Here is a 15,681-nt window from a genome sequence, read left to right as displayed (position 1 = left end):
ATTGAGGTCAGGAGTTCAAGACCAGCATGACCAACATGGTGAAACCCCATCTCTACTAAAAATACAAAAACAATTTAGCCGGGCATAGTGGTACACACCTGTAATCCCAGCTACTCGGGAGGCTGAGGCAGGAGAATCGCTTGAACCCGGGAGGTGGAAGCTGTAGTGAGCCAAGACTGTGCCACTGCACTCCAGCCTTGGCGACAGAGTGAGACTCTGTCTCAAAAAAAATAAGTAAATAAAAAGTAAAAAAGATATACCTACATGGAAGGCTATGCTCAGCATATTGTTAAGTTAAAAAAGAAACAGTTAAAGAACAGCATATCTGTAGTTTTCATGCATACAGGGAAGAAGCAAAAGTATATCTAGAAATAAAGATGCATATACACATAAATGTGGATATTTTTAAATATGTAAAGAAATATGTAATATATCTAAGTACATATCAACATATAAAAAAAGAAACTCCAAATATAGACATTTAGACCAAAAACAGAACAGCATATAAAATGATTCCACTTATACCAAAATATAATATACTTTTATATATTTGTGGAAAACTGAAGGACATAAATATTTATGATGTATACCAAACCATGAACAGTAGTAATTTCTGGAAACAGGACTGTCTGATTTATACCTTTTTGTATTGTGTTTTGTTTGATTACAAAATGATGTTTCTATTTGGGAGGAAAACTCCTTTATACTAGGTTGTGAGTGACAGCTATTTCTTTGAGGACCATTTGAAACCTACAGGAAATGAATCTAGAAATCAGAAATGGAACATGCCATTATGGGTGTGATCTGTGTGGCAGTTGTGAGGTGGACGATCTGCCACGTGTCTTTGCTTCTGAATTCTGAATCAATTGAGAAATTAATGTTAGAGGCCAGTGGAGTCAAAGGCTCAGACTTACTGCTGGTAAAGCTGAACTAGATAATGTGGTTTTCACCCAATGCCACACCAGTCTTCCTATGCCTCCTACATCTCATTAAACTTGCCACTGGGTAATAGGCAAAGCAGCTGCATACATACACGCTTCCCTTCCTCGGGGTGGGCAGGGGATGGTCACTGCAAGAAGTGGCCAGAAACCTAGAAGGGAGGTCACGTACTTGCAGGCAGGCAGGTCCCAAAAGAGCGAGCCAAGGTCAAGCCAGGCTTCTCTCATCACGCACGCCTGAATCCCAATCTCTCCAAACAGATTCAGTGAGTTAGGGTAAGGAGAAGGGAAATAGAGGAGTAGAGGCAGTCTCCCCCATGACTTCTGCAGGAGAAATTTTGATCTTATAAACTCAAGCAGTAACTGGCCAAATGGTTTTAAAAACAAAGGTTGTAAAAATTCTTTAGAAAATTTTATGTTAAAAAAAGTTCTATTTGATGTTGTCTGTGGGTGCCTGGTCTATGGAGGGGCCTTCAAAAGCCAGGGCACTTCTCAAACTGCTCAAATGGTGGCCCACGGGCCAGCTGCCATTTGTCAGCAGCGAGCAACAAAATCAGGAGCTCGTGCCAGGATGAAAATCAGTTGCATTGCGAAGAATGCTGTTAGTTGAGCTGACATTTGTGTTTTGTAGCAAGACTTTCTCAATGAATGAAGCTAAGTGCTGATGTACGTACATTCTAGCACATGTCTCCTACCTAGCCATGCACTGGCACTTTGAGTAGCACTGGCCTTATGCCTCTGGATATCATTCCCCACCTCCCCTGGCGAGGTGATGATGGGTAGTAGAGAGCTGGTGTGCTGGACATGGTGAACCTGACCCTTGGCCTGTTCCTGCCCAGGTGATCGCCATGATCAAAGGCCTGCAGGTGCTCATGGGCAGGATGGAGAGTGTCTTCAACCAGGCCATCAGGAACACCATCTATGCGGCATTGCAGGACTTCGCCCAGGTGACGCTGCGCGAGCCCCTGCGGCAGGCGGTACGGAAGAAGAAGAACGTCCTCATCAGGTGGGTTTTCAGATACCTTCAGGAGCGTATCAGACATAAGTATGCCAGATACCCTTCAGAGAGGATGTCCTGGCTCAGCCACTGAACACACACGGGTTCTTCCAACAAGCTCTAGAGGGTTCTTTAGGAGATTGGGCATTTGGGATGAATTAAGCCTTCATCTCTGGAAGTCCATATCCACTGCTATCTAGCTGTGTGAACTTGGTAAAGTTACTGACCTTCTCCAAATCTCAGTTTTCCTCATTTGTAAAATGGGGATTATAATGCCACCTGCTGCCTGCTGGGATGGTGAAATGAGATGGTCCACAGATAGACCTAAGCACATGTAGCATGGAGTAGGTATGCAGTACATCTAAGCTATTATGAAAACTAAGCACACACAGATTTCATAAGACCAATGAGACTCCCCGATAACCAGAAAGGAAAAATAGACATCTTGCCTCACACAAGTTCTGTCTCACTTGATGGGCTCAGAGCTGAGTTCTCAGACATCCCTTGGACATCAGAACCATGTAGGACACTTGTTTAAGCACAGATTCCTGGACCGTACCTTAAATCTGTTAAACCAGAGTTTTGGAATGGGGGCAGAAATGAGCATGCTTTACAAACACCCCAAGAATTCAAATGTGGGTGGTCCTGGGACACCATGGGCCCTAGACACACAAGCTTGTAGTGTCTTTTTCCCATGGTGAAACCTGGTCTGAGTCTTAGTTCTTCCTTCCCCAGTGTCCTACAGGCAATTCGAAAGACCATCTGTGACTGGGAGGGAGGGCGAGAGCCCCCTAATGACCCATGCTTGAGAGGGGAGAAGGACCCCAAAGGTGGATTTGACATCAAGGTGCCCCGGCGTGCTGTGGGGCCGTCCAGCACACAGGTAAGCGGCTCCAGGCACAGGCCAGCTGCATTGACTCAGAGGCCAGCCGGGCTATGGTAGATCATCATGGCTGGCCGTGGGCAGTGGGACTGGGAGCCATTGGTCAGGAGGGGCAGGGTTGAGCGGCTGCTCTGGTCTTATTCTGCCATCTTGTTTTGATATAGGAAGGAGGACCACTGGCTTAAGATTCAGGAGACCTGGATTCTAGTCCTAGATACCTGTGTGACCTCGGGCGCGTTACAGATCTCTCTGTGCCTCAGTTGTTTAAACTGGCTAATGGGGATAATACCACATCCACCTTGCCTGGCTATCTTCTAGTCCTATGAAGTATAGATTCCAAAGTGCAGGAGGAGGTTAAAGTGGAATCTATACGCATCTATCCTATCCTTCTTTAATAAGCCCTGGCCCTTTCCCCTAAAAGTTCTGCCTCTGACTTGCTGTGTGATCTTGGGCAAGCACCTTGAGCTCTCTGAGCTCTGATTATCTTCTCTACAAAATGAAAACTTCGGATGAGATTGTGTTACTAACAAAATATCCCTTAGTTCCACATCCTTCCAAAAGTGCAAGTGTTGAAAGCCCTTGTCCCCTTAGAGGAAGTCTAGTATTTGGAAACACTCAGAGTTGCCAGCCAGAGCTTCTGCGCAAGAGGTCGCCCGTGGCTTATCCAGAGCAGTCATAACATTACAGAAAAAAAGTCAATAATCTGAGCATCTCCGTTAAGTCCCTGCTACCTACTTAAGGCTAGGTAGTTTCTGGTAGTATTTTTGATGTACTGGAAAAAGCAGATGGTTCTCATTGCGGGCTTAAGGGTCTCAGAGGCCTGACTTCCCATGACCTTTAAGCCTCTCTCTGCTCTCAGTCACCTGAGATGGACCGTCCGAGGCCCACCCCCTGACCCTTCTCCCTGTGTGTGTGTCTGTGTCTGTACTGGGGGCTGGGGCAGGGGAGAGGTGGGTTCTCGGCAGGGTCGTCTTAATTCCCCTTGGCTTGACAACCCTCTGCCAGTTTGCATCAATCTCACTGGCTGGTTGTAGAACGCCCCAAGGAAGCGTCTGCAAACAGTTCTGTGTAGTATCAAGGATTGAGGTCTGGGGGACACTGAGCAGGGCTTTCAGGTGTTTCTGTAAGTTTTAAGACATGAGTGAGCAGGAGACAGACAAGGTACAAAAGACATTGGAAAGGAGGAGGAGGGGGCTTAACAGGCAGAGAGAAAAGGAGAGGTGAGGAAGGGAGGATTCGTGTAGATAATGTGAGAGGGGTGGGTCACCAGCAGTAAATCCCCCCTCACCCCCAGCCTCCACCAGGTCATGCTAGGGTGGCACAGACATGTTGAATAGACTCCTAGACCACCAGAGCTGGGAGAGCTCTTAGAGAAACCTAGGCCCTCCCCCTATCTTGCAGATGGGAAAACTGAGGTCTAGAGAGGGGAAGTGACTTGTCCAAGTCACAAGGTGAGTCCCAGGTGGAGGTGAGACAAGAACCCAGGTCTCCTGACACCCACCCAGGGCTCTGGTACGGTTTACAGGACACAGTAGACATGGGCATCTTGCATAGTTGGGATAGAGACTGGTTTGGTGAATTAAATGCTCTGTTAAGTAAAAGTACATGGGAAAAGAGTTTACCCTCTTACAGGTGAAACCAGTTTTCAGATAGTTAGAGTTGGCTATCAATCAGACAGCATCCACAACAGATTAGACTTGGATTCTTCCTTTGAGGACTTGAGAGGCCGTCATGAGAAGAGTGCTTCTCGGCTCTTAGGGATGATGAGACGGGCCCCCCCAAACAGGCCTGCAGATGGGGGACTGTCTGAGGCACTGACGGCCACCATGGCTGCTTTCCCACAAAGGAAGCCCTGTGGCAGGGATGGTGGGTCACGTTTCTGTGGCTGCCCTGCCCGCATCAGTGTGAGGCATGTGGTGGGGAAGATCCCAGGGAAGCTCCAGAGGCAGCGAAGACGAATGCGGTTGCTGGGAGGTTGGAGTGTCTCAGAGGTAGCCCCCGGCAGTCGCGGCGGCTTTCCCACCGTATACAATACCTCTTGCTTTTCTCTCTCTCTCTCTCTCTCTTTCTCTCTCTCCCTCTTCCCTGTCTCTCCTGCCCTCCCGTTCCCTCTTCCTTCTCTCCTATCTGTGTCTTAGGCCTGCCAGTGGTCCCCGAGGGCTTTGTTTCACCCCACTGGTGGCACACAGGGCCGAAGAGGCTGCCGATCCCTGGTATCACACCGCCTGGCTGGGTGGTTTGGGTACCCTTCTCGAGGAGGCAGCAGGAATGGACTAGCCTGGCTCCTCAAGGCCCCTTCCAGCCCTAAGATTCACAGACAAATGATGTGGAGAGATCTAGATTAGCAAAGAGAACCACCCCACCGCACTTGCATCCTTTGCACTTAAGGCACCCTGTAAGCGGGAGTTAATTGTCTAGTAGCCTCCTGTGTAAGTACCAACGTTAACCCGCCTTCCATCCCGGACTTCAACAGGCTGTGCAGTGCAGCTGATGCCACCAAGGGGGCGCCATTGCTCAGCCTCGGGGTCAAAACGCTGAGGGTCAGGAACAGGTGTGGGAGGGGGTTCGTTCTGATCTTATCCCATTTCTCAGTTCCTCAAATGTTAGTTCTGAAAGGGACTGGTGTGAGAAAGCATCTGGTCCAACCCCCTCATGTTACATGAGACAACTGAGGCCCAGAGTGGGGGCTTTGTTGCCTAAGGTCACACAGCAAATCAGCAGCAGTGCCTGGCCTTGAACCCCGGTCTTTTGACTCCCAGTCCAGTGCTCTGCCCATGGCTTCTGTGGCCCTCTGGGAAAACAGGGAGTGACTCCCAGATGACACGTAATGAGGTTCTCCTCTGATATACACACCCTTGGCCAAGCAGAGCAGGGAGCCACCTGCCGTGGCCAGGTCCACCGGCCCAGGGATGCCACGGGGCCCGGGTTGGCCATGAAGGTTTTCACAGTTCCACATTTACTTCTCAAACCCTAAACTGGTGCTTCCTTAGGACAATGCTTTTTAAGAGCAGACATCTGCAGAAAAGAATAAATAAATAAATACAACACGAAGCAACCTTTTCCCCTGGGGTAGAGGGCCAGCTTCTGACCTTCTCATCTTGCCTTCTTTTTCAAGCTGTACATGGTGCGGACCATGCTTGAATCGCTCATTGCAGACAAAAGCGGCTCCAAGAAGACCCTGAGGAGCAGCCTCGACGGACCCATTGTCCTCGCCATAGAGGACTTTCACAAACAGTCCTTCTTCTTCACACATCTGCTCAACATCAGTGGTGAGCTGCATCCCATCCCTGCTAAGGCATGGAGGGAGGGGATGAAGGTCTCAGAGCCACTAAGACCACCAAGCCAGGCATGACAAAGGGACGTGATCGTTGACCCTAAGGGGCACATATCACTGCCAGGGAAAAAACACACACACTTTCCAGTGGGCTTTTGGAGCTAGGAAAGGCCAGGTTCAACTCAGCTATTCTGACCTAGCTAAATTTGTCCGGGAGATACTTGTGGCTAATTTGTCATAAAGTCCTTAGTAGAGAGGGATCAAAAACAAGAATATGCCCATACAGACACATGGATGCTAGACTTGCTACTCAGCCGCAGCTGAGCGCTACGTAGCACTTGCTGCTGCCAGCAGGGGAGGCTCTCGAGCTGCATCCCAGTCCTGTGTTCTTCACACTTCCTCTCCTTTTAGTAAGATGTATGTCTAGGGCAGAGGAAGAGTAGTATCTCAGGGACATGAGTCTTCGTATGTCTGCTGGGATTGAAGAGAGTGATGACTGTAACAAGTAGTATATTCTTATCCATTAGAGAGTAGCCCGAGAAGGGCCTTCAAGGCCTCTAAACTGTATGGGGTCTAAGAATTAACACACACAAGACGTCAAGGAGTCACATTCCAATTGAAAGTGGGCACTTGGGGGTCTATCTTGACACTGACACTGTATTTCTGTAATGAACACACTTTTGTTTTGTTTTTTGAGACGGCGTCTTGCTCTGTTGCTCAGGTTGGAGTGCAGTGGCACTATCTCAGCTCACTGCAACCTCTGCTCCCCAGGTTCAGGCTGGAGTGCAGTGGTGTGATCTCAGCTCACTGCAACCTCTGCCACCCAGGTTCAGACAATTCTGCTTCAGCCTCCTGAGTAGCTGGGATTACAGGCATGCACCACTATGCCCGGTTAATTTTTTTTTTTTTTTTTTTTTGTATTTTCAGTAGAGACGGGATTTCGCCATGTTGGCCAGGCTGGGCTCAAACTCCTGACCTCAAGTGATCTGCCTGCCTCAGCCTCCCAAAGTGCTGGTATTATAGGCATGAGCCGCTGCGCCCAGCCATGAGCGTACTTTTCAAGCTTAGGTTGCAGGTTTTCAGGATGACTTTGTAGAAGGGTGATGGGAACTATAGGGGCATCTAAAGCTCTAAAACATCACTGCCTCCTCTTCTCCCCCGCCAGCCCACAACCACTGCCGCTCAAGCTTAACAAATGCTATTTTCCAAGTAGATATTAGGCTTGCCTTTAAGTAAAAGAGAGCAGGATCTACTAATCAATATTAGTACCTGCTACATACCTAACACAGTGACAATAACAATGAAAATTAATAAAAACAATGAGAACTAAGGTCTTTTAGTGCTAAGAGTAACCCAAGGCTCATTCCCTTATGCTTTCAGAAGCCCTGCAGCAGTGTTGCGACCTCTCCCAGCTCTGGTTCCGAGAATTCTTCCTGGAGTTAACCATGGGCCGACGAATCCAGTTCCCCATTGAGATGTCCATGCCCTGGATTCTAACGGACCATATCCTGGAAACCAAAGAACCTTCCATGATGGAGTAAGAGGCAGGATCGGGCCAGCAGGTGGCTCCTGGGGTGCAAGTGGAGGGCAGTTTACCAGGGAGCTCCGTTCTTTCCAGAAGGAAGCACTGAGTTGACAAGAAATGAGGCCGTGTGCCCCACCACGGGGAAAGCTCAGCCAGACAGAATCATTTAATTCAGCCTTGCAGATAAATTCTGAAGTTTCCCAGGCCAGCTGCCCTTCCTATGCTTTGTCAGCCCCATAACAGCTATGCTCAGAAAAGAGTAATCTCAGGAGCAGGAAGCTTGTATTCTTAACTGCCACCTGATGTCTTTTAGTCCCAGATACATGTTTACAAGTCCTGGTTTTATTTGCATCTTGGACTACTTATTTCTTTGGGCTGACTGTAAAGTAAGTTGCTCCTAAGCGGTGGAGGCTCTGGGAACATCAGAGAGGGCTGAAAGATGGTCTTTTCCTAACTCTGAACTTGTTTCTATTTCCCAAGCAAGTATAAAACTGTCTTCCTTAAGGGAAGTCATTAGTAAGTGGCTGGCTGTGTTTTTCCCTCTCCAGGTATGTCCTCTACCCTTTGGATCTGTACAACGACAGCGCCTACTATGCTCTGACCAAGTTTAAAAAGCAGTTCCTGTACGATGAGATCGAAGCTGAGGCAAGTGACGTGCTTCTCTTTTTGTTCCTTTAATCTTGTTCCAAATTCCGGACTTTTCGAGTCTTTTGCTATTAGCATGAAGTAGGAGTATCAGTGACTTGTTCTAGGAGAGGAATCTCTGTAATCATGGCCATCAGAAGGCCTGTGTAACGTTTGAGGGCAGAAGTACAAACTGAGACACCCAGCTCAGGACCTGCTGCCTTTCTCTTCCCACCCACAAACTCTGTGCTGCACCATGAAGGGCTTCGTGTGCGTGTGTATAAATACCCAAGCTCTGCCTGCCGACTCTGCTCAAAAACAGTGACCCTCAGCCAGACCTAAAACCTATGGTCACACACACCCGTAGTGCAGTCCATCCTCAGAGGGGAGGCCAGAGAAGAGAGCACGTGGCCCTGGAAGAGGCTTGAGCTGCCTGTAGAAGGCTTCTCAGAGCTGGTTCTAGAAGGGGAGAATGGGGCCTGAGTGCACACGCCCACCTTGACCCTATGGATTCTTTGCCTGGAGGGAGGTCTGCTGATGACCCTTGAAGCTCAAAGTGCAGGGCAACGTCCTCAGTGACCTAGGTCTGAGGAAAGCACTAAACACAGCGCTGGGGTTTTGTGTTCTGCATACCACGTAGGGTGTGAGATGAAAGATCTGAAAGCTTTTTGAATCATTAACCTTATGGAGCCAAGGGTCTGGTGAGAAAGGATCAAAGGTTAATCACGTAAATATTAAACATGAAGGACTTAAAATATTAAATCTGACAGTAAATAGGATCTGTTTCCTTTGACTCTTACCTAGCTACTGCCTTTGCCCCATCTCATGGTCATGTCCTGCTCTTGCCATTTTTGGAATATTTAGTTTGATTCTCTGTGTCTGGTGTGAATTATCTTCCCACCTGAGCATCACAGTCTGTCACTGATGGTGAGACCCTGAAATGTCAATGCTTTCTTCATTAAAAACCAAAGCTACGTAAGCAAAGTTGGAAGGAAGGCGCTTTGAAATGTGACTATCAACTTCATAAACAAATTTGCGGCCAGATGTGGTGGCTCATGCCTGTAATCCCAGCACTTTGGGAGGCCAAGGTGGGTGGATCACCTGAGGTCAGAAATTTGAGACCAGCCTGGCCAATATGGTGAAACTCCTTCTCTACTAAAAATACAAAAATTAGCTGGGCATGGTGGCGGGCGCCTGTAATCCCAGCTACTTGGGAGGCTGAAGCAGGAGAATCGCTTGAACCCAGGAAGCGGAGGTTGCAGTGAGCCGAGATCACACCACTGCACTCCAGCCTAGGTGACTTGTTGAGCGAGTCTCTGTCTTCAAAAAAAAAAAAAATACAAAAAATTAGCTGGGCATGGTGGTGGGTGCCTGTAGTCCCAGCTGCTTGGGAGGCTGAGGCAGGAGAATGGTGTGAACCTGGGAGGCGGGGCTTGCAGTGAGCCGAGATTGTGCCATTGCACTCCAGCCTGGGCGACAGAGCAAGACTCTGTCTCAAAAGAAAAAAAAAATTGCAAAGCAAAGTAAAATACAATGAAAAATAACGTCTATCAGAAGAGATAGATGGGGAGGCTGCCGAGTTAGCAGACAAATTTGAGCACTGACGGGTTCTGACGGTCTGTTCGTTGCATCCCTCCAGGCAGGCAGCCTCAAAACAGCTGAGGAGGGTGGCCGTGGGGAGGTTGGTTCCTTTTTGAACTTTGCCTTGTCTGTTGACTGACTGAGGACCCTGAGAGCAAGGGACCAAACCTCCCAAACTTAGCCACAGAATCTTCTTTTTCCCCTTCAAAGTGTCTTTCCCCAGAATGCACTTTGGGCAGTCCTGCCCGACTGCCCTCTTTCAGTTGGCTCAGTTTCTGTGATTAAGCTGAACGGGCACCAGTGATGTTTCCTGCTTCCTCTCCACCAGGTGAACCTATGTTTTGATCAGTTTGTCTACAAGCTGGCAGACCAGATCTTTGCTTACTACAAAGCCATGGCCGGCAGGTAGGAAAGCCCCAGAGCTGTGAGTAGCAATCTCTTAAGACTGCCACCTGGAAGATGTGATTTTCTGTTGTGAAACCTCCTGTCTTCTTTAGCCCCTGAGGAAAACAGAGCCATTCCACAGGCCCAGACTGGGTGCTGAAATAGAGTGGAAAGGAAACTAAGCAGATGGAGGGCTCACCTCACACAGACTGCAGTCTAGCAGGAAAGACGGACGTTGACTAAAAGCCGATGAGTGCACAGTGACAAGGAGGTTACATGCTGTCTGTGAGGGAAAAGCTCATGGGAATGTACAACGGTTAAACCTTTGGGGGTGGGGAACTTTCTAGTTCTATCTAGGCTATCTTACGGAAGTGGCATCTGAGTTCTTATCTGAAGTTGGTAGGAGTGAAGAAAGTAAAAGGAGGTGAAGGATGCGGCAGGAAGTTGCAGGCAAAAGGAACTGCTTGTGCAAGGTCCCTGTGGCGGGAGTATGAAGATAACAGCCTGCCAACCTCACAGGGCTGTGGGAAGATTCCTGTGGATTAATGCATGTCAGTGTCTCTTCACCACCACTAGAGGGGGCAGGCTGCCTGCTAAGGCTCGGGAGGTGGGCAGGGCCAGAGCACGCCGGCTTTGTAGCTGTTTCTCCCAGGAGTGGAATGTCTCCGAATGGTTTCAAAAGTACAACAGTGACCCGATTCGATTTTTATTTACTTGTGAAAGTTTACTCTCTTAAAAATATAAATGTACGGAGAATGAATTGGAGAAGAATGGGTGTGTGCAAACCAGACAGGAGGCCAGTGAAGAAGTCTGGATCAGAGATGTATCAGGCTTAGAGGCTCCTTGGTATTGCCACTATATGTTGGTTCAAACCCTCATGAGTTCTTGGTTTTTAAGAACCTGTAACAACACTGATCAAGGAAAACCTTACATTTATATATAGGTATTTCCATTCTTATTGGAAATCCAGACATACCAACCAGTAATTTCAAGGATAGTGCCTTACTTTAATAATTTCTCTATGAAAAGGATTTGCTTCATTTTGCTTTTAACAGCCAAAGTAGCCGTGATATATTTCAAATAGGAGTTGATGTGCAGTACACACAAGTTTCTGTTAACATAGGATGTGCATTACTTAATGCGACTCTTAAAGGCTGGAGAGTATAGAAAGCATGCATGTAGGATTTCATGGAAAGCAGAGAATACAGCCTTTCACAAAGTAGTCAATAGGCGTCTGTGGATTGAATGGGATGTGGTTCTAACAGTGAGTTGGGTTTCTGGCTTCTGTAAGACAATTCTGATTCCAAATACACTGTTCCATCATCTGTAGAAACAGACTCAGGCATGTCGAACCCTGGGTCTTCCTTTGTCTAACTTACGGGCTTTTATCTACACCCTTCCCTGTAAGATCAGTGATTTTTTAAAGTGTGGTAAGTTGAGGAGGTTGAGAGATTCGGAGAAAGCCCAGGAGGAAAACCATGAGCTAGGTCAGTCCTGTTCATTCGAAATGCCACACGGCCACAAACGTCAGCCAGAAATGTTATTTTAAATTTTTTAGTAGAGGTATTTTAAAAAGGAAAAAGAAGCAGATGAAATTAATTTTAATAATATATTTAACCCCACATATCCAAAACATTATAATTTTGACATATACTCAATATAGGAGTTATTAGAGATTTTTCATTCTTTTCTTCTAAGTCCTCAAAATCCTATGTTTTACAGCCCATCTCAATTTGGACCAGACACATCTCAAGTGTTCAGTAGGCACATGTGGCTGGTGGCTACTACTTTGGACAGTGTAGATTTAGATGATGTCTTTTTCTTGCATAAAACCTTTAGGTGGCTTTTAGTTATATCTAGAATACACCTAGCCTCTTTACTAAGATCTGTTTGGCCCTGGTCTAATGTTATAAATTCATTTTGCACCATGCTGTGCAACCTGCACTATACTTTATCCACACTGGCCATCTTTCCTTTTCTCAAACGTAACACAAGCTTATGGTGTCAATGACAGTGCTCCCCTAGATCTTTCCGATTTTATTATTCAGGTCTCCATTTAGCAAAACTTCTTTCGAGAGACTTTGCCTGACTTCCTAACTCCAAATGATCCCATTTTCTTATTTTTAAAGCACTTGCTCGTCTGCAATCCATGCCTCAGTGTGAAAGATGGTAACACTCCCAGCTCATAAGATTGTGGAGAGATTTAAAATGACGTGTGTTTGTATGTGTGTTTAAAGTGTCTGGGAAATAATAAACACTATGCAACTATTACCTATTTTCTGAAATTATTTCGTTCCTCTGTTTGTGTTTATCAGTCTTTCCTCATTCGAATATGAGCTCCATGAGGACAGACACTTTGTATTCCCAGTACCCAGAATGTTTCCTGGGATACACCAAGCAAGCACTCAATTGCTTTTGTGGTAAATGAATAAAAGAGGAAAGTGGCTCAAGTTCAGTGTTGCCCATCTTTAACTTAGAAACTCTGTTTCACATATTGAAAAGAAATTTCTGTGACTGAAAAGAAATTTGGAGTAACTTATCTAGAGCAGAAAACAATTTTGCTTAAGATATATAAGATAGTGCTCTGTGGGTAGATTCTATGATTTGAAAGAGAAGTATCTGGGCAATTGAGAGTCATTCACTGTCTGTTTACTGGCCTTGTTTCACTTTTATTCCTTCCAGTGTCCTGTTGGATAAACGTTTTCGAGCTGAGTGTAAGAATTATGGTGTCATCATTCCTTATCCACCGTCCAATCGCTATGAAACACTGCTGAAACAGAGACACGTCCAGGTATGGGGAGCGGAAGCCACCATGGAGATGGAAGGGGCAGGAGAGAGCAGCTGTGAAGTCAGCCTAGAGATCAGGAATCAGGCGTGGGTACTGTCTTCCCAGCATGTTGCCACTGTGGATTTCTGAGCCTGGGTGTAGCACAGCCTCAGGATCTCATAAACAATAAAGAGGCATTGGGCTTCCTTTGGCTCAGGTTCTGGGCTTCTCCACCCGTCTATAGCTGACCTCTGACAAGTTATGGCAACCAAAGCCTTCGTCTTCTCATCATAAGCTGCAGCCCACTTTTTCCAGTTGGGATGCCACTCAGAGATGGGTAAATCTGTCCCTGAACAGGGCCCAAGTGCCAGTCTAAGTGAGGAAGACAGTGGCGCCTTTGAAACGAAAGCATGTCAGGGCAAATCCACGGTAGAAATTGGTTTTTTTGTGTGTGCAGAGTTGGTTTCTATTAACATTTGACCCTAGATATAGAGGAAATGTTGCTGGGAACTGCGAAACATCCCCACTTAACAATGTTAATGTGAGGCAGACAGACAGCATAAGAGATGCCCCAGCAGATGGCGAGCCCTCCTCCTAGAGCCCTGCTGTTGGCCAAGTGGGTGGCAAAATGGCCTTTATGCTGTGATGTCTGTGTGCTTATTATGTGGTCCTGATCTTTGTGAAAGGGCCGGGCTGAGCCTAAGCCCGTGCCAGAGGTGAAAAGGAAAGAATTCATCTCAGAAACCCTGGACATGCCCATTGCGATGAGAAATCCAAGGAAATGGAGACTCCTTAAACGGGGCGGGGGAGGGGGCAGGGAATAGAATTTGTACTTCTGTCAACAGCAGGGGCTCAATGAGAGCTTTTCTTTCAACTTCTCAGAAGATTACTGCTATCAGTTACAATGCAGCCAGAATTAGCCACAGGATATTAAATACTGAGGGCTTTATGTGTGCATAAGATGGCTCTAAGGGGCCCTAGTCAGTTGGTAGAAAATTTATGCTAAAAGAGAAGTTGAAAAATAAAATAGTTAAGAATAATCATTTGACACTTAGCAAAGTGCTGTGGACGCAGTAGGTACTCGACAAATGTTCATTGCTATCTACATAGCAGCTGCAGTAATGTCCGCATGTACCCCAGTGGAAAGTACCTTAAGCTATATTTTCCATCCTGTAATCAGACCTTCATCGTCTTGCTTTTAAATTTTCCCTCATGAAGGCACGAAGTGGGCCCTTGCTGAGTCGGCTGCTGTGCCCTGGTGACTGAATTGAGCACAGGAAAGATGCAGGAAGCACCTCAGGGCTAAATTTAGGATGTCAGCAGAAACATTTATGGGAAGCCAGAGCCTATCCTGAACCTCTTCCCACAGCCTGAGTGAATCGTATTTTTCCTAAACTTCCTGTGTTTCAAGCCTACAGGGAAGTTGAAAGAATAATACGATGAACACTTATTATCCCGTAGCCAGGTTTGCAATTATTTATGTTTTACCATATTTAGTTCACATTCTGTCTCTCATGTATGTATGCTTTCTCTAGCACTTATACAGTGTGTATGTTTGTGTGTGTGTGATGACTATACATACTTTTGTTCCTAACCATTTGAGAGATTAAGTTGCCAAATCATGACATTTCACCCCTGAATGCTTCAGCCTGTATCTCCTAAGAACAAGGACATTCTCTTATAAAAACAGAATAGAATGATGATACTCAGGAAATTTAACAATACTGCTTTCTAAATACAGTTCCCATTTGTCCCAGTTATGTCCTTTGTAATTTTAATCCAGTTTCCTATCAGTGCATGCACATACTTGTCAGGTGTCAGTGAGAACCTTTATTTATTTGTTTTTGAGACACAGGGTCTCTCTCTGTCACTCAGGCTGTAGTGCAGTGGTGCAATCATGGCTCACTGCAGCTGCAAACTCTTGGGTTCAAGCTGTCTTCCCACCTCCAGCCTCCCAATTAGCTAGGACTACAGTTGTACACCACCACACCTGGCTAATATTTTTTACTTTTTGTAGAGATAGGGTCTCACTATGTTGCCCATGCTGGTGTCAAACTCCTGGGCTCAAGCTATCCTCCTGTTGCAGGACTTTTTCTCATTTCAGCTAAAGATGGGGTTCTTGTCTGTCCCATGACCATGAAAACTTAGGCTTGCAGACTGTTTAAAGGGTGGGTAAAGCAGGGTTTTATTGGGTGAAAAGGGAAACAAAAAGGAAGGGGGGGAAACAGGGACTCTCACAAGGCCAGAGTCCCTTAGCTAGAGAGCTTCCTGACAGGCCGTTGGAATCCCAGGTTCCACACAGGAAGAGGAGGGGCCAGACTCCTCCCTGCTGGAAACATCATAAACTTCCTGAGCCTCCACCTCAATGGACAGGCTGGTTGGAGTTTCTCCAGGAAACCCCTCCCACCTAGCAGTCTCACTCCCACCTTAGTCCCCCAAAGTGCTGGGATTACAGGCATGAGCCACTGCACCTGGCCAGTGTGAATTTTAAGTAACTTTTCTCTCTCTCTCTTCATCCAGCTGTTGGGTAGATCAATTGACCTGAACAGACTCATTACCCAGCGCATCTCTGCCGCCATGTATAAATCCTTGGACCAGGCTATCAGCCGCTTTGAGAGTGAGGATCTGACCTCCATTGTGGTAAGAGTCTGGGAGCGTGTGGGATTTCTGCTCTGGGATTTCTCAGACTAGAAGCCTAGATGGGGACT

At 46.7% G+C, this 15,681-nt stretch overlaps 1 protein-coding gene across 5 annotated transcripts in view; it reads left to right on the top strand.

Annotated features, from left to right (window-relative positions):
- Positions 1-15,681, top strand: part of CYFIP2 (cytoplasmic FMR1 interacting protein 2) — a 132,968-nt gene that overhangs the window by 51,297 nt on the left and 65,990 nt on the right. For all 5 annotated transcript variants that reach the window (XM_033180473.1, XM_033180474.1, XM_033180472.1 and 2 more), the window contains exons 14-21: positions 1,778-1,944; positions 2,671-2,818; positions 5,934-6,087; positions 7,473-7,629; positions 8,166-8,262; positions 10,151-10,227; positions 12,889-12,997; positions 15,494-15,613. In XM_033180473.1, coding sequence (XP_033036364.1) covers positions 1,778-1,944; positions 2,671-2,818; positions 5,934-6,087; positions 7,473-7,629; positions 8,166-8,262; positions 10,151-10,227; positions 12,889-12,997; positions 15,494-15,613 — 1,029 coding nt within the window. The remainder of the gene's footprint in view (positions 1-1,777; positions 1,945-2,670; positions 2,819-5,933; positions 6,088-7,472; positions 7,630-8,165; positions 8,263-10,150; positions 10,228-12,888; positions 12,998-15,493; positions 15,614-15,681) is intronic.

Source organism: Trachypithecus francoisi, unplaced genomic scaffold (assembly GCF_009764315.1).
Source record: "Trachypithecus francoisi isolate TF-2019V2 unplaced genomic scaffold, Tfra_2.0 Lachesis_group2, whole genome shotgun sequence".
NCBI lineage: Eukaryota > Metazoa > Chordata > Mammalia > Primates > Cercopithecidae > Trachypithecus > Trachypithecus francoisi.
This window is presented reverse-complemented; position numbering and strand designations above follow the sequence as displayed.